This window comes from Serinus canaria, chromosome 9 (assembly GCF_022539315.1).
Source record: "Serinus canaria isolate serCan28SL12 chromosome 9, serCan2020, whole genome shotgun sequence".
In the NCBI taxonomy this organism is placed as follows: Eukaryota; Metazoa; Chordata; class Aves; order Passeriformes; family Fringillidae; genus Serinus; species Serinus canaria.
The window spans coordinates 8,814,847-8,832,096 of record NC_066323.1 but is presented as its reverse complement, the minus strand read 5'-3'; the positions used below and the strand labels follow the sequence as shown (position 1 = coordinate 8,832,096).

At 56.0% G+C, this 17,250-nt stretch overlaps 2 protein-coding genes across 4 annotated transcripts in view; both read left to right on the top strand.

Moving 5' to 3' along the window:
* DIS3L2 (DIS3 like 3'-5' exoribonuclease 2) overlaps positions 1-12,111 on the top strand; it is a 180,487-nt gene extending 168,376 nt beyond the window's left edge. For all 3 annotated transcript variants that reach the window (XM_018912889.3, XM_018912890.3, XM_018912891.3), the window contains exons 16-22: positions 2,035-2,218; positions 3,390-3,476; positions 7,366-7,513; positions 7,611-7,741; positions 7,965-8,069; positions 8,731-8,832; positions 11,571-12,111. In XM_018912889.3, coding sequence (XP_018768434.1) covers positions 2,035-2,218; positions 3,390-3,476; positions 7,366-7,513; positions 7,611-7,741; positions 7,965-8,069; positions 8,731-8,832; positions 11,571-11,669 — 856 coding nt within the window. In that variant the 3' untranslated portion in view covers positions 11,670-12,111. The remainder of the gene's footprint in view (positions 1-2,034; positions 2,219-3,389; positions 3,477-7,365; positions 7,514-7,610; positions 7,742-7,964; positions 8,070-8,730; positions 8,833-11,570) is intronic.
* Positions 12,112-12,572: 461 nt separating this feature from the next.
* On the top strand, positions 12,573-17,219 carry LOC103815616 (alkaline phosphatase, germ cell type). Its single transcript, XM_050978058.1, has 10 exons — positions 12,573-14,216; positions 14,380-14,495; positions 14,570-14,744; positions 14,843-15,015; positions 15,086-15,220; positions 15,300-15,369; positions 15,482-15,620; positions 15,714-15,922; positions 16,065-16,181; positions 16,406-17,219. The coding sequence occupies exons 1-10, from the start codon at positions 14,039-14,041 to the stop codon at positions 16,690-16,692; spliced, it is 1,599 nt and encodes a 532-aa protein (XP_050834015.1). The 5' UTR covers positions 12,573-14,038; the 3' UTR covers positions 16,693-17,219.
* Positions 17,220-17,250: the final 31 nt, after the last annotated feature.

Genomic DNA, 17,250 nt, shown 5'->3' with positions numbered 1-17,250 from the left:
GTTCACAGGTGTTTATTGCTTTGTCCTTAAAAATGGGCTTGCATCTCCTTCCGCAGAGGCCGCAGTTCAGGGGAGATGCAGGGGAGCTCCGTGGCCAACCTCTGCCCAAGCGCGCATCTGTGTAGCTGAGGCTAATGCTGGAAACGCCTCCCTCTTTGCTTGCACCAAAGCCCATGGGAAGGAGAGGTGCAGCCTTTTGCAGTCTGCCCTGTTTTCTGTGCCTCACTGTGACCTGGCTCAGGCAGAAAGGGCTTCCCAGGTGTGAGCATGGGCTGGCACAGCCTCACACCTGTCCTCAGGCCTTGTTCCCCACATGCTGCTCGGTAAGGGTGGTGTGTCCCCCACTCTCAGGAGATGGGGATGGCTGTGCCGTAACCCGCTGGCTGCCACTGGCTGTCCCACGGCCAGGGTGCCCAGTGCCTCCGGGCCATGCTGGGCCACACTGTCCCGGACCCCCTGGAGCCGCTGGCCATAGAGGGACCGAGGTTGCCATCTGCCGGTTCTGCTGCACAGGAACAGCAAGAGCCTGGCTCAGCCCCCTTGGAAGTGGCCCCTCAGGAGTGTGTCCTGATCCTGCCCAGCATTGCCCACCTGCAACCCAGCCCTTGGCCTTTGGCAGCATGTCCCCATGGGCAGGTGTTCCAGGGGACAGGGCAGGCATCCCATTCCCATTTAGACCATGCTTCTCCTGCCCTGCCCACACTGTCCCTGGGCCAGGATGTCCCTCCTGCCCTCCCTGTGGGGCCTGAAGTGTTGGCCTCTGGCAGAAAACTCTCTGTGAGAATCCACAGGGCTCTTAATAAAGGTAACTCCTTCCCATTAAAGACTAATATTTCTACTGCTGATGATCACTCTCAGGTGCTTATTTCTCCTCCGGGCTTGTCTTTATTTCCTTTCTCTTTCTAGTTCTTGGCAAGTACTCCCAGGGTGAGTATGAATGACTGCTGTAGGAGTACCCCAGGAGTTCAGCACCCTGCACATCTCACCTGGGCAGTCTCCCCAGCAGTGGCCAGGGTTGGGAGCTGCAGGAACACCAGCTACAGCCCTGGTCCCCCAGCCAGCCCTGCAAAATCAGTGCTTTGCCTGCAGGAGCAACAAGGCTGAGCTGACAAAAACAGCAGTAGCTCACTCAGGCATTGCTGGGAGGATGAGGTTACTTCTGTAAATCTATTATCTTTTTTGTCAATTAGCACCAGTTAGGAGCCCTAGGAATACATGCAGGAAATAGCAGGGAGCCCAGTTAAGCACATCTCTGGCTTATCAAGCCCAGTTAAACAAGTCCCCCGTGGCACAGCCCTGCTGCTGGTAGCCCAGCCCATATACATGCCAAAGATGATCTATAGCACTGGGATTGCTTTCCTGAGCACTGTGCAACCCCAGAGGTTTCCATTCAATGCATGTACATTCAGAGATGGAAAGTGAGGGGCTGAGGAATACCCCAGCACTCTGGAGATTGTATGGAGGAGCCTGTGGAGTCCCTGGATGCCAAAGGCAGCCCTGCTGGAGCAGCACTGGTGGCTTGTCCTGCGTGGGGACAGTGCTGTGTTGTGCTGTGGGTGGGAGCCTGGCATGGGGCAGGGCTCAGTGCCTGGGCCTGGCCACACATGTCAAGCTGGGGATGGGGCAGCGAGCGAGGCGCTGTTTGCTCTGGCCCAGGAAGACAGAGATGTGTGTTTGTTTTCCGTGCTATCTCTCACACGGCGTTTGTTTTGCTTGTCAAGCGTTTCAGGAGATAAAATGACCTAAAGGGAGATTATTTTATCCTAATTTAAGCTGTCAATTTATTACTGACTTCTGCTTGTCTGTGCCAGCAGGACAGCTTACTCTGAGTCCCTGGGGAAACCTCCACTAGAAAGTGAGAATTTGGGGGGGATTTGCTGCAGTCTTGCAGCTAATCTGTGCTTATGTCAGCAACTACAAGCTGCTCCCCTGTCCCCCTGTGTCATATTAGTTCCCATTACTGTGGACTGGCTCGGCTTCCCAGAGGCCTCCCCTGTCTAACCTGGGCCTGGGGTTGTTTTTCTTGTGCTGCAGGCTGGTGGAAGAGTTCATGCTGCTGGCAAACATGGCTGTGGCCCATCAGATCTACCGCTCCTTCCCCGAGCAGGCCTTCCTCCGCCGCCACCCCCCGCCCCAAACCAAGCTGCTGAAAGACCTCATGGACTTTTGCAACCAAGTCGGCCTCGACATCGACTTCAGCAGTGCAGGGACCCTGCATGTGAGTGCACTGGCCTGGCAGGGCCATGGGGGCAAGGGCGGGCAGCTACGTGATGGCGTGCTCATGGCAGCGTGTGCTTCATTCCCTGTCCCTGTCTGCCCAAGCACAGCTGACAACTATGCCATGCCAAAACAAAACACTTCCCTCACTTGCTATTGATCCCATTAGCACTGGGCAAGGGTGGCCCAGCCTGGCCTGGTCAGCCATGTTGTGCACAGAGATGAGAGCAGGGTAGGGAAGGACCTTGCAAGTGACCCCTGCACTGCTCTCCCTGCAATGGGAAGGATGTTTCAGTGCAGGAGCACTCACTGGGACACTCAGATTTCCTTCTCTGGGCAGGGAATTTGCTCCATAGCACAAGGAAAGTAGCTCTGCACAGGGCTGTTTCTGTCGGGGCTGGTTCAGGTCTCAGGGAGGGCAGGGTGGGGAGTGGGGTAACTGGGAAGGACTAGAGAGCAGTGCTGGGGAAGGTCAGATGCAGCCAGTGCAAGAAGTGTCCAACCACCCCTGTGCTGAGCTTGTCCTGAGGCTGAACTCCAGCTGAACAGCACTGTGCAGCTTCCAGGATTTTCTTTACTCACCGCAACCGGACTGGGGATAATCCTCCATTAATCCCATCCCTGCTGGCCTCCCGCACGCCCCTCCAGCAGCTGGGACTGCTTTCTCTGCTTGCTGGCTGTGCCCAGCCTGTATCAGCAGAGGCAAGGCTGCTCACTCAGCTCCTCTACTGCACTTTGAACCCTCCAGCCCTTCCTCATTGCTACCCCCAGGCAGTGACCTCCCATATCCATGTCTCCCCAGAGTCCCATTAGTCCCTGTGCTGAAGTTCTCAGCAGCTGGATGGGAGCCAGGCACAGGTCAGGAGAGGGTCTGCAGCCTCTCTGTCACACTGCACAACTGGGGGCAAAGCCAGCAGTCCCCATGCCCTGGTGCTCCCTGCCACTGGCCCCAGGAGGAGAGCCAGTGCTCAGGACTGTGTATGCAGTTCTACAGGGGCTGCTGGGACCACAGCAAAGCCCAATTTCATGTGCACCTTTTGGCTTACAAGGGGATTTTTAGGAAGAAGGGGAATTTGGCTTTGACAGGCTGCTGTTAGCACCAGTAAGGTCTGCCTGGGTCCCTTTACCACCATAACGTGCCAACACTGAATGCTCTCTCTTTTCTCCTCCAGAAAAGCTTAAGTGAAACATTTGGTGCTGACAAATATTCCAGAGCAAGGAAAGAAGTGCTGACCTACATGTTCTCCAGGCCCATGCAGGTGAGAACAGCGCTGTGCTGTTGGGCATGCCTGCTTGTAGCTTTCTGCTGTGGCTGTCTTCAATCCTTGCCCCTTCTGAGTTACCAGGCTGGTTGTTGCACACAGAGGGAGTGAATGAATACTGAATGTGGTGTTCCAGGGCTGCCAGCAGCTTCCTCCAATGCCTCCAGCCCTGTGCAGCTGGCCCTGGAGGCACTGGAGCAACAAAGCTTCACTGGATGGCAAGGTCAAGCTGAGTCTTTCCTCACTGCCCACAGTGTCCCTGTTATTGCTCGTTGGGATAATTCACCCTTGAAGTTGCATGAGAGCTGTTAGCAGATTCACAAGGACCCAGCCCTGTGAACAGCTGGTGGTGGGCTCCATGGTTCATGTTTGTGTTATTTCTTCACATCATGGTATCCCAACTGGTCCAAAGAAGGAATTAACAGTAGGGGTGTGCAGCTGGCCATAGGCACAGTCTAGTACCTGCTCTTGGAAGAAGGAAAATTCTGGAAACCATTCAGTCTCCCTCCAGCCCAGGTGACTTTCTTTGAGTCTCTGCAATGGAGGCTTGTGCTGCTCACACCAGTTGTCATGTTTGATGCATCTGTAGCTCAGGACACTTGTTTGGGAGTTTATCACCATCATGAAAAGTTTTTGTGAGGCATCAGCTGCCTCACAACCTCTTCTGAGGAAAGTCCTACCCTGTGGGGAGAAGGGGCATGTTCCTGAAATGATCTCTCTGCTGTGGCCTGCTTATCACTGCAGGAATGAATCATCTTCCCAACATCACTCATTTGACTGTCACTCTTTTAATTAGTTTATTTGCTTCATTTACTCATTAGCAGTGCCTGAAGTCCTGCTGTGTTTCCGGGACTTAATGCTTGTTTGCAGCTGGGGCTGGGGTATGGGGCCATTCAGTAAATCACCCTCTCACGTGTGTCCAGCTCAGGGAGGGCTGCTTTGTAAAGAGCAGGGAGTGTCCTCTGGAGCTGGATGTGCTGTCCCAGATCCTGTATCCTGCTTTGGGTTATCCTGGTCTCTTCTGTCACATCTTCCTTTTCTGGTGGAAGGTGCACTGGTGACATGAGTTCCTTTGAGTCCCTCTCTGTCCTGCTGATTGTGGCACAAGCCTGGGCTTTGCTGGTAGCAGCACATGGAGCAAGCCTGGCCAGGATGGATGAGCAAGGAGAAAGTTCTGCAGTGGCACCAAGGAGGAGATGGGCTTTTGGGGACTCATGGACTTGCTGGGATCTTGCCTTTGGTGGTGTCCTGAGACTGGTTGGAGAAGTGGTGGGAGTGTTTTCAGGTACCACACAGTGGCTCTCATTAAGATCTAGCGTTGTGAATATGTTAGATTTCTTTACAGGAAAGAGCTGTCAAGGTTTTGGAGATGAAGTTTTCTGCAGAGTTGAGACAGAGAAAGAGGCACTTTTAAAGGAGATATTCCACGAGACATGATTTTGGCAGGAATTACTCTGATTCCATCATTGGAAGACAAAGGTGCCTGTGTGTTCAGGCGTGCTGTGCAGTCCACCCATACGTGGCAAACCTGCTGCCTGGCACACTCACATTATTGGCAAAACACCTGAAAAGGGGCAGACAGCTTCCAGGAGGAAGGAGCTTTCCCTGAGAGGAGTAATTTTTTGCTGTCTGCCACCAGCATAAGAGCAGATGGAAGAATCAGCCCCATCCTCCTGGATGTCGTGGTCCCTCAGGGGAAGAGGACAGATTTGAGTGTTGGCAGCTGCAGAGCACAGCCACTGAGGGGCCCAGGCTGGTGGTGAGGGCTGGGCCATTGCTCTGGCAGATGGTGCAGCGAGACTGTCTGGTCAGGGCACTAAGAAGTCACCTGTATCCCTGCACATGTCACAGCCTCCAGTGATAAAGCTGATGCTTTAGGGACAAGGCTGTAGCTAAATCAGCCTAAATATCCTGTCCAAAGGATTTTTCTTCACTGCGTGCTGGTGGTCAAGACGTCAGCCTCTTAGAGGAGGAGGGAGGTGGGAAGCAACTGGTAATGCATGTGCCTGAGGGAATGCCTGGATTGGCATGCCAGGAGCCTTGTAACAGATGAAGGAGCAGTGACACACCATTTTTCAGGGGCTCAGTCACTCAGGGATTCAATCTGTCCGTGAAAGTAAAACTGCCCCTGGTTGGCTGGGGCTGATTTATTTCCAGGATCCTCGCTGTGTTCCGAGGATTGCATCAAACTCTGGGGATTTGAGACCTCTTGTGAGTCAAATCTGTTAATGAGAAAACATCTGCTTCATGCCAGGCTGATGTCACTGGGTTGTGCTGTCACAGTGGTGAGGATGGGTGTCAGATACACACCGGACTGGGCTCCCTGCAGGCTGCAGCCCTACCATGGCCTAGGGGAGTATTTTTTCTGGGATACTCAAGCTGCTGCAAATGTCAGTGAGAGCCATGGGCTGCCAAAAGGGTGTCCAAAATGGTGCTGGATCCCACAGTGGCCAGTATATCAATCAAGACAAAGTGCCTCAGACAACAGCAAGCAGTACAGGATCTTCAGCATCTTTTCTAACTTTAAGCAAGATGGGGTATAAACACTGCTGAGCACAGGGCAGGGATGGGCCCTTCCAAGTGTCTTTCTCAGAGTAGGGATTTTGACTGGTGCTCTGCTTTTTGCCTGCCTAGCTTTGTAGGGACCTCCCTGCCTTCTGCCCAGAAGCCTGTCACAAGTGCCTGGAAGCTCCCTGTGATTCCCTGCTGTCTGTCAGCACAAGGGCACTCATCCCCCCCTCCCCCACAGCAGCCTCTGGAGCTCAGCATGTCTCCCTGCCCAGCTTCATTCTGTGGGAGCTGAGCTAATTGAGTGGAGACCGTGCTTCGTGGAGTCCATCAGAAACAATTTAATTCTGGGTTGTAGAAATTGGCAGCCACCACAGCTCCTATCCCAGCTCTTGGGTCTCATAATAAAGCTGGGACTGATGCTGCTTTTTTTAACCTGCTCTATTTACTTGCCCGGATCAGTGCGTTGCTGCTCAGCAGGAGCTGGCTGCACCACTGGCCTGCAGAGTGGAGGATACAGCTGCCCAAACCAAGGATCCCAGGACAGCTCTGTAATCAGAGCTGGCTACTCCTGTTTTTTTTAAATCCTTTGCTCTTATTTTTAAATGGGTTCATTCAATCGCCACTGTGCCGTGACCCCGCCACCACCTCCCTGACCTGCGCAGCCTCCCCGCCTGGGCCCAGCCCCCAGTGTTTTCCCAGCCCCAAGAGCTGGTTTTTTACAGATGTAAAAATAAAAGCTGTAACCTGTGGGATAACAGTGGTGACACAGGAGCGGTTCCTGCTGAAGAGGCTGCTGAGCAGTGGTGCTGCTGTTGCCCTGGTGTTGGTTCAGATGGGAGGTTCAGCTGCTCAGCTCCTCAGCTGTCATGGTGGGATGGAGCAGCAGGGATAACAGCAGGGCTCTCTCTCCTCCTTGGAAGCCACTCATACCTGCCCCCAGTGCTCTCCAAACCTGCACAGTGGATGTGTAAAGCCTGCAGCCAGACCCAGAACCAAAGAGCATCTGATGTGGGCACAGAACAAGCTGGGCTCTCCCCTGGAAGATGAGAGGAAGGCAAATGAGCCCCAGGGCCTGCACAGAAGCAAGAAGCTGCTTAGACCCATGGGTGATGTGCAAGTTGATGCAGTCCTTGGGGCCAGGCAGGGACAGCTGACAGCCAGCAGCTCCTGGCAGTGGCTTTGCCCCTTTAATTCTGTGCTCAGTTTCTGCAGTGCCTGTGCAGCCCAAGCTGAGCAGCAGGTGAAGGACCACCAGCAGACAGGATGTCTTCAGAAGGGCCATTGGCTGCTGGTGCTGTGTCTCACAGAGCCAGACCCCTCCAGCCTCACGGCACCAGCCTTGCTCACACCCTTGCCTGGTTTTTCCCCCTTTCAGATGGCTCTCTACTTCTGCACTGGCATCCTGGCTGACGAGACCCTCTTTCAGCACTACGCCCTGAACGTGCCCTTCTACACCCACTTCACGTCCCCCATCCGCCGTTACGCCGACATCGTCGTGCACCGCCTGCTCTCCGCCTCGCTCGGTGCGTGCTGCTCACCTGCATGGGCTGGGACAAGGAGGGCATGGCTCTGGAGCAGGAGGGAGCATGGGCATGTTATTGTCACTTGTCCCCTTTGCAGGTGCCAGATCCCCCATCAAAATGGAGAAAGAGGCCATCCAGAAACAGGCAGATCACTGCAATGACCGGAAGATGGCTTCCAAGAGGGTGCAGGAGCTCAGTGCTGACCTCTTCTTCTCTGTCTTTGTCAGGGTAAGAGCCAAGGCTCTTTTCTCCCAAGGCATCTCTGGATTTCCCTGTGAAGGCCCAGCCTACATGGGCAGGGGGCTGTGTCTGCCCATTTGGCTTTAGGAAAATCAAACAGTGGGAGGACACACTCAGCAACAACCACTGCTGGATTCCAGGACCTTGAGACACTGTCTTGGGGATTGCTGAATGAGTTTTGCTGTGTAGTGACAGCCCTGTCTCTTGACAGGAATGTGGTCCTCTGGAGTCAGAAGCCATGGTAATGGGTGTCCTGAGCAAGGCCTTTGATGTCCTGGTGCTGAAGTTTGGAGTCCAGAAGCGCATCTACTGCAATGTAAGTACCTCACCAGTGTGAGACAGTGCCAACGCTGCCTTGCCAGAGCAGCCTGGCATCACTGCAGGCAGTGGCTGTCCCTTTTGTGCCAGCCCTGCAACAGGCAGAGCTGTGCCCGAGCTGGGCCAGCCAGAAGGGAACCTTCCTGGAGTTTGTCTTCCATCCCTCAGCCCGGCAGGCACAAGGGACTGGGGGTTTGGATCAGCCCAGTCTCTGAGGACCAGCTTCTCCCTGTGACATGCTGGGTAAAAAGGAGTAAAGCCAGATTCAGGGGAACAGAGATAAGTGTGGATCTGAAGCGAGGACAGGGAGCGAGGCTGGTTTTCATTTCATTTAATCAGATGGTTTATCTGGGGCTGTGACAGCAGCGCTGTGGGCCAGCACCTGCACTTGGTGACAGCATCCTCTCTTAATAACCTGGTTATGTGTCTGGCAATGACATCTTTAAACAGGACATAGAGCGTGATATATGGGCTGGTGGTGTGTGGCAGCAGCCCCTGATTTACATGCTAGGCTCAGGCTTATGGCCTGCTGCATCCCAGTTGTTGAAGAGCTGCAGAGGCAGCTGGGCTGTGCTGGGCAGAAGCAGCCTCAGCCCCATCCACAGATGAGGTGGAGGAGAGCTGGGGGGACACATTCCCAACACTCTCCCTGCCTGCAGGCGCTGCCCTTGGTGGACTTCCACTTCCAGAAGGCCGGGAAGAAGCCAGAGCTGACACTCCTGTGGGAACCAGAGGAGCTGGAGGAGGAATCTGTGTCCCAGGTAAGAGCTCCACAGCATGGGACATGCTCACAACACTGGGGGGCTGGCATGGAGGCTGTGGGCAACTTGTGTGAGCTGTGATGTCTGCAGGGACAGGTCTGGGAGTCAGGACTTGTCTCACAGGGTGTCAGGTCCTGCTATCTGTGTCCCTTTCCCACTGAGCCCTGCTTCAATCTCATCCTCTTCTGCCATCCAGTCTGTCCCATCACTGCTCACAATTTGACCCCTCCACAGCCTTCAGTCTCTGCCCTGCCTGCTGTGTGCTCTGCCTTCCAATTCAGGTTTTTCCAGGAATTGAATTAACGTGCTGTTTACTTCCTCCTTCCAGATCATCAATTAAGATGTTAAGTAAGATCAGGCTTAAGGCAGCTCTTTTCTAGACCCTTCCCCCCATCCTGGCACTCTTTGCCCCTGACATGGCTTTTTCGTGGGGTTTCCATCCCTGTGACAGGGTTGAGCCTTAATTAGGAGAAAATTTTTAAATCAGACTTCCTGAGATGCAGTCTCAAATGGCTTAACAGCATCTAGAAATCTCTCTCTTGTGTCCCTGTCATCTATTAACTTGGTAACTCAATCAAAGGGAGCAATCACATTTGTCTGGCTTGATTAAGCGGTGCTTCTTTGCCAGCTTTTGTCTGGCATGGCTGTAAAACCCCAGCTGTGTTGACTGCTGCTATCCCTGCCTGAAGGGCTAAATCCCAGCCTCTCCCTGCACCACTCCAGGGGCTTTGCACTTGAGCCCCAATTCCATCCAAGCCCAGGACATCCCATCCTTGCCCACTCAGGTTTCCTGACACAGAGTGGGCTGACCCTCCCAGCTGGGGTGATGCATGTGCTGGAGAGTCCTTCCCTTCCCAGGGTGGATGTTGTGATCAGAGCTGGATCTGGCTCTGCAAACATTTCTGCAGGCCTCCCTCGCTTTGAAGCTGAGCTTTCCTCTCTCACCTTGGCTCAGAGAAGCCCTGTGGATGCAGCCTGGAGTGGCCTCAGTTCCCCCTTTCCTACAGGAGCAGGGATCACTTACACCCTAGCAAGGAACTGATGAAAAATGATGCCCCAGCGTGAGCAGGGCCCATTTTGGTTAAGCAAACAGTTGGTAGAGGAAACTCCTCCACAAACCTTCCACACCTCCTAAGAAAACACTGGAGCTCTCCCATGGGATCAGACTCTGAGCTATCCTCCAAGCCAGCATATCCTTGAGTTTATAAATCTCTAGCCCTCTGATTAGCCAGATTCCTGTGAGCCGTGCTGAACTCTGGAAGATGTCACCTGGACACCCCACAGCACCCCAGCTCCCCAGCTGGCCCCAGCCCTTGGTCTCTGCTTCCTGTTGAGCTGAGCCTGGCCAGGCAGTGGGAGCATCAGGGAAGGCTGTTAGAGAAAAGGTGTGCTGGGGTCTGGGCTGTTTGTTTGGCTCTGCCATAGAGGGCAGATGTTGCCTCCATTTCTCTCTGATCTCCAGGAGATGACCAGGGTCTCAATGGGCATCACTCACGGGTGGAGTAAGAAGTGGATCTAAGACTCAGAGGATTTGATGTGAAATTGTGCTGTTTCATGGCAGTTCAGCAAAGGCATAATGCAGGATTGCAAGGGAGAATCCTTGTACTGCCCCTTTGACTCCCCCAGATGTGGGGGCTTTCCCCGGAACACTACCCCCTGCACTACAGCTAGCTGGGACAGGCAGGGGCTGATGCTCAGTAGCCCACTGCTCTCTGGCAGCCAGTTCTGATGAGATTTTCCTGCAGGTTGCTCCTCACTGGCCACTTTGTACATTTAAGTCTCAGTGAGGTTTTCCTGTTCTGAATGATTAATCTGGAGCAGCTGGCGCTGGATGAGCTGGGAAGGGCTGGACAAGGTTGCACCGGTAGCTCTGAGCCTGCTTCTCATGGGGCCAGCCCTGAGCAGATGGCCCCAGTGAGCCCTGCTACAGCATAGGGTACAGGCTCCAGCAAGCAAAGTCCCCAGATGCCTGTGCATGACCCCAGGACAGCCCTTCCCAGTGTCCCAGCCAGCCCCTTAACTGCCTCAAGGACAGACCAGATCAATGCTTTCCACTTCTAATCCATACAATCACAGGAAGATCTGGGGCAGAGGAGCAGGGAGATGGCAGCAGCAGCACAGTTCCTGAACAGGAGGGATTGATTTTCTGGGGTATTCGTTCCCTTGCATTGCTCTTATCTATTGTGCTCCCTTCCTGGGTCTCTTCTCACTGTGGGAGCACAGGCAGATTGTTCCCTCCTTGTGGGATGCTGATGAAATGCTCAATGTCATGTGGAAAACCCTTCTCAGCACAGCTCGGCCTTGGCTCTTGGCCAAGCTCCATGAAGGGATGATGTGGTTCTGTGGCTGGAGAGGGCAGGCACAGGTGGCTTTGAGGGGAGATTGGGACCCAAAGCCAAGGGCACAAATGCTCACAATTCTTCCCAGACTGTGTGGAGAGCAAGAGTGGGGCCTGATCAGGCTGGGATATGTGAGGATGTTTTGAGAGGCTCATTCAGGTTGGTGTGGGTGCCCTGGTTGGTGTCAGAGTTCATGGTGTTGCTCTTGAGGATGGTGCCTCCAGCCTAGGAGCATCCTGGACCGCAGCAGAGCTGTCTGAGTCTATCCTGCCCTATTCCTTGGTTCCTCATGGATGCACTGATGGAGGCAGCAAAAGCCAACACAGCTTTAAGCAAATCTTGATGTGATTCCAAGCTGCCTGAAAACCCTCCTTTCTCTCTTTCTCTCCCTTGATGAAGGTGATCACCATTTTCACGCTGGTGGAGGTGGTGCTGACGGCAGATGGTGGCCCCCTCAAGTACAGTGCCCTGCTCAAGAGGCCAAGCTTGGACAAGTGAGAGCCCTGGCTCTGTGTACTCCCTACTGCTGATGCTCCCTCACCTCCCAGGCCCCGCTCCGGTACCTGCTGGAGACAGAAGGGACCCACAAGGACTTTGGGGTTTTGAGTTTTAAAACCATTGTGGTTTTATTTCTCGTTTGGATTTTAACTCCGCCTGGGAGCAGGGCTCAGGGCTTGAGCCTGCCTCAGGCAGAACATTTCTACTCTTGGGTATTTTTAGCATGATGCTTTCTTAATGTTTTTTTTTAAGGCAGTGGTGTCCATCTGCAGCTTCAGTGCCCATGGTGAGGGCTGAGACAGGGGATATATGTCCCAAGGAGCAGAGAGGGGCTGGCTCCACCATCCCAGGTGGGATGTGGATGCAGTGGGATGCAGCCATGGGGCCGTGCAGTAGGGTTTCTTGCAGGGTTGTGTGTCATGTAATAAAAGTCGGGTCAGCAGCTATGTGTGGACCTTGTGCAGGTTTTATTTTGTGCCCTCGGTGTTCCCAGCAGTAATTCACCTCTGGGCAGCCCCCTGCATTCCCATGCCTGCCACTTCCCAGGCATTATGGAATTTGGCCTCACTGCCTGTCCCAGCCTCAGATATGCTTGGCCAGAAGATGTGAGATCAGGGCAGGTGTTCCCAGCTCCTGATCCTGCAGGTATTCCCTCAGTCCCTCTGACTTCACCAGCAGTCCCCGTGTGTCTGCTCCAATCCCTCACACCTTGGCCTCCAGCCTAACCCTGCTCAGGGATCCTAAGGCACCATGTCCTTGCATCCAGTGCCTCACTGATCAGCTGACTTCTGCCATCTCCAGCCACTTCTGCCTGCTCTCTGTCCCCATGTCCCCCACCCACACTCTGAATATGTGTTGGGGGTGTGGGCTGCTCTGGCAGCCTCCAGATCATCACAAGCAGTGGCTGGTGAAGGGATTGACACCTGGCAAGAAGAAATGGATCCATTGTGCCAGGCACGGAGGCTGCCCTGCATCACTCTGCCCCATCAGTGGTGACAGCCATGGCCAGCACCAGCACATCAGCCATCTGCTGGAGCCAGGAGGTAAACAAACCTTGACTGCCTGGGTCAGGATGGGGGATCAGGGCTGGGCACAGCACACTTCCTTGGAGCTGGTGAAGCCATCAATGACACCTGTAGTCCGCAGGACTTGTGTTCATGCAAGTGTCTTTCTTTCCAGATGGCCTGGTGCAATCACGGGTGGATGTCACCCGATGCTGGTGGCAGGGGCTGTTCCTGCCCACAGCAGGTACCCTGCTGTGCAGTGTGCTGGCATGGGCTGCCCCAGGGCACCCAGTATATCAGGCACCAGCTGTCCCAGGAGCTGACAGGCAGCGTGTGACTCTGCTAGGAGAGGGGACCAGAGGACACCGACACCAAAGCCAATATGTCCACTCCCTACCCCTCAGGCCAGTGTCCCCTTCCTCGGGTTTGTCTCAGGAGAAACCAGGCAAATCCAGCCTGGCCCAGCTCAGCCTGTCTGCAAAAACAGCCCTTTGCCCCGTGCTCTCCCTCCCACTCCTCGGGGTCCCACAGGCAGCCACCCCCATGGGAGCTGGGGCCCAGAGGTGTCCCGGTCCTCAAGGACTGGCTGGAGGTCCTGCCTTGCTGGTGGGGGCAGGGATGGCCCCAGGGTGGGGCAAGGACATTGGGAGGGCCCTGAGAGGGCTGGGAGATAGTCGGTGAATGTTATCAGCCCATCGTCTCACGAGACAGGGAAGAGCCATAAAGGGCTGTCCCTGGGTCTGGGCTAAGGCAGCATTCCAGGAGGCAGCAGGGTGGGCAGCATGGCACGGCTGCTTTCCTCTGGAACCTGCCTTCTCCTCTGCTTCCTCGCCCAGCTCGTCGCTGCAGTCTCTGCTGACAGGGGACGTGTGGGACAGTGGGGTAAGAACCTCAGGTGGGGGATGCTGGGCCTGGTGTCACTTCCTTGGGGATCTCCAGGGTCCACATCACCTCCCCTTGGGATGCCAGTGAATAGGAACCCTCACAGCCACCTCAGGGTGCTTTGAGACCACAACCTTTGAATGGGTTGGTCTCAGCTTCCCCCCAGAGCAGGCCCTGCCCCCCCATCCCTGCTGCTCCCAACCTCCATCCCTAACTTTGGATAAAGTGGCCCAGTAGCCACGGCCAGTCATGGTTACCCAGCCATTGCACACTCACTGTGGCTGATCCTCAGGCTCCTCATCCACTCTGCCAAGACGTACAAGGGACTTCCCTGCTAAACTGTGCCTCACTTTCCTTTCTGCAGGTAGTTGCTGAGCAATGCTGGTCTGGTCTGCAAAAGACCATGCTGATCTCCTGGGGTTTCCTGGTCCTCCATGGTGGCAGGGGGGGGTCTTATAGCAGCTAAATTCACCTCGGGTAGAGATGGGCATGCTGGACCCCCAGGGGTGCACCTGGAGGCTCCCAGCTCTGCTCTCACCTCCAGATGCTGAGAAAACCCCGAGCTACTGGAATAAAGGTGCCAGGAGGAGGCTGGAGTTGGCCCTGGCCTTGCAGCCAGCAGCACAGCGGGCCAAAAACATCATCCTCTTCATGGGTGACGGTGAGTGCCCCGGGTCACTGCCAGGCTCTGCAGCTCCCCAACAACCACGGGATGTGGCTGATGAGAAGATGGGGCTGGGGCAAGCCCTTGGGCAGTGCCTGGAGAGGGCAGGGCTGTCCCTGGTCCAGCCCCCTGCCCCCTAGTGACTCAGACATGGCCACAGGCATGGGGCTGTCCACCATGTCAGCAGCTCGGATCTACAAGGGGCAGCTGGCCGGTGACTCGGGCGAGGAGAGCATCTTGGCCATGGAGACCTTTCCCCACATGGCCCTGGCCAAGGTGAGTGGGGTGGGCTGGGGGGGACACTCCTGCTGCTCCTGCTTGAAACCCCACTGCACCCGTCTTGCTTCCAGACCTACACCATCGACCGGCAGGTGCCCGACAGCGCTGGCACGGGCACCGCCTACCTCTGTGGGGTGAAGGCCAATGCCAAGACTCTGGGACTGAGCGGGGCAGCCGTCTATGGAAAATGCCACACCACCTTTGGCAATGAGGTGGACTCTGTCCTGCACCGGGCCAGGCTGGCGGGTATGGGCAGCAGGAAACCCTGTTGGAAAGCCGGGCATGGCCATCCAGTGCCGTGCAGGGCTGGATGGGCTCCCTGTAAACCCTTGGCCACGCTGCAGGCAAGTCTGTGGGCATCGTGACGACCACGCGGGTGCAGCACGCGTCCCCCGGAGCAGCCTACGCGCACTCGGCCAGCCGGGGCTGGTACGCTGACGCCAACATGCCCAAGGATGCCCTGCAGGATGGCTGCAAGGACATCGCCTACCAGCTGGTGCACAACACTGACATCAATGTGAGCTGGGGAGCAGGAGCGGGAGGGTGGGGCACAGGAACACTGGGAGGGTCTGCTGAGCTCCCTGCAGGTGATCCTTGGCGGCGGGAGGATGTACATGACCCCCAAGCAGACTCCAGACCCCGAGTATCCAGAGGACCCAGATCAAAATGGCACCAGGAAGGATGGTCGGGACTTGATTGCTGAGTGGCTGAGTGCCAAGCAGGTAGTGTGTGGGGGAAGAGGAGATGGAAGCCTGGGCACAGGGTGTGTGTCATTGGCACTGGTTCTGTTCTCGCTGGCAGGGTGCCCGCTATGTCTGGGACAAGAAAGGCCTGGATGCGGTCAAAGATGACTCTGTGAGCCACCTTATGGGTAGGAGCATCACTGGCTGCACCAATGGCAATACTTCCTCCTCCCCTCTCTGGACATGTCGGTAGGGGCACAAAGCAGCCCCAGCATGGGCCCCCTCACCCTCCTCCCCCAGGCCTCTTTGAGCCCAAGGACATGAAGTATGAGCTGAACCGCAACACATCCACAGACCCCTCCATCGTGGAGATGATGGAAAAGGCCATCCGCATCCTGCGCAGGAACCCCAAGGGCTTCTTCCTCTTTGTGGAAGATGAGTAGCTCCAGGCGGGCAGTGTGGCTGGGGATGAGGTGGGATGTAGGTCTTGGGAGTAGGTGGCCATCCAAGGGGACCAGGGAGAGAGTGACAGCCACATTCTCTGTGCAGGTGGCAGAATCGACCACGGCCACCACAGTGGCCGAGCCAAGCAGGCACTGATGGAGGCTGTGATGCTGGACCGGGCGGTGGCACGGGCGGGAGAGCTCACGTCCCCTGCTGACACCCTGACCGTGGTGACGGCCGATCACTCCCATGTCTTCACTTTCGGTGGCAGCACACCACGGGGCAACTCCATCTTTGGTGGGTCCTGGAGAGGGACAGTGAGCATCCGTCTTTCCACCTCACCCTGTTGCTCCCAAGGCATGCTGAGCTTGCCCAGGCAAGGAGCTAGGGAGGGGTACCCAGCTGGCACAGGGGGTGACAATGTCTTTCCCTGTGCCAGGGCTGGCCCCCAAGAAAGCCAAAGACAAGCGAGCCTACACCAGCATCCTCTATGGAAATGGTCCTGGCTACAGCATCCATGACGGGGCCCGTCCAGCTGCCAGCCTCCCTGCTGCAGGTACTAGTCTGCTGGGGATTGGGTGGAGGCACAGGGTGGCGGGAGGCGGCACCTCACTGGCATGGCCATGGATGCCACACAGGGTCCTGGTGCCATTATGAGGCTCAGGAGTCACTCCATTGCACAAATCAGGCTGATTCAGTAGTGATGGGAGCTGTGCCTCCAGCTTTGTGACATGTCAGCAAGCCAGACCCCCAGCCTCATTTCTCCTCTTCCCCCTGCAGAGGACAAGGACTACAGACAGCAGGCAGCTGTGCCCCTGGAGACAGAGACTCACAGTGGGGAAGACGTGGTGGTGCTGGCCCAGGGCCCCATGGCCCACCTCTTCCACGGGGTGCAGGAGCAGCACTACATCGCCCATGCCATGGCCTACGCCGCCTGCCTCGAGCCCTATGCCACAGAGCCTGGGTGCAGGGCAGCCCGCAGGGCCTCCCATGGCACACGGTGCTCCCCACAGCCTCTGCTCGCCCTCCTGGCCCTCTGCATGGCTGCCCTCACAGTGAGGGGCTGAGAGGCTCTGGCTGAGTGCCACTGTGGGCAGGATCAAGGGGTGCAATAAACATAGGTTGTTTGTCTCCATCCGCCCTGCAAAGGCTCACAGTGGCCGTGACCTCCTGAGGTGCTGCCCTGTGCCTGCCTCCCCGGTTGGCTGTGCCTCCTGGCTCTCCCCTGGGACCAGCACTGGAGGCACTGGGCTGCAGGAGGTGATGAAATGTGGGTGAGGAGAGGCAATGTCCTCGGCAGCTTTGCCTGGTTGGAGCACTGTACACAAGGGTTGGTACATTCCTATCAACGGATGAGCAAGGAGCAGAGTTTTAGTCCACATCCATGGATTTATTGCTCACGAAAGCCTGGGAAGAGAGCAGGGCGCTCGGCACACAAGTGACCCCAGGTGCTCCCCATACCCACCGTTGTCCCAGGTCAGAGCTGCCCGTGGCAGCCTGGGACAGGGCATTGCCCTGCCTGGCACCACAGCACCGTGCCCAGGGCAGCATTTCCTGCCCGCACTGCATTTCCTCTTGTCCCTGCATCGGCCTGTGCCCCAAGCCATCTGTGCCCAGCAGGCACA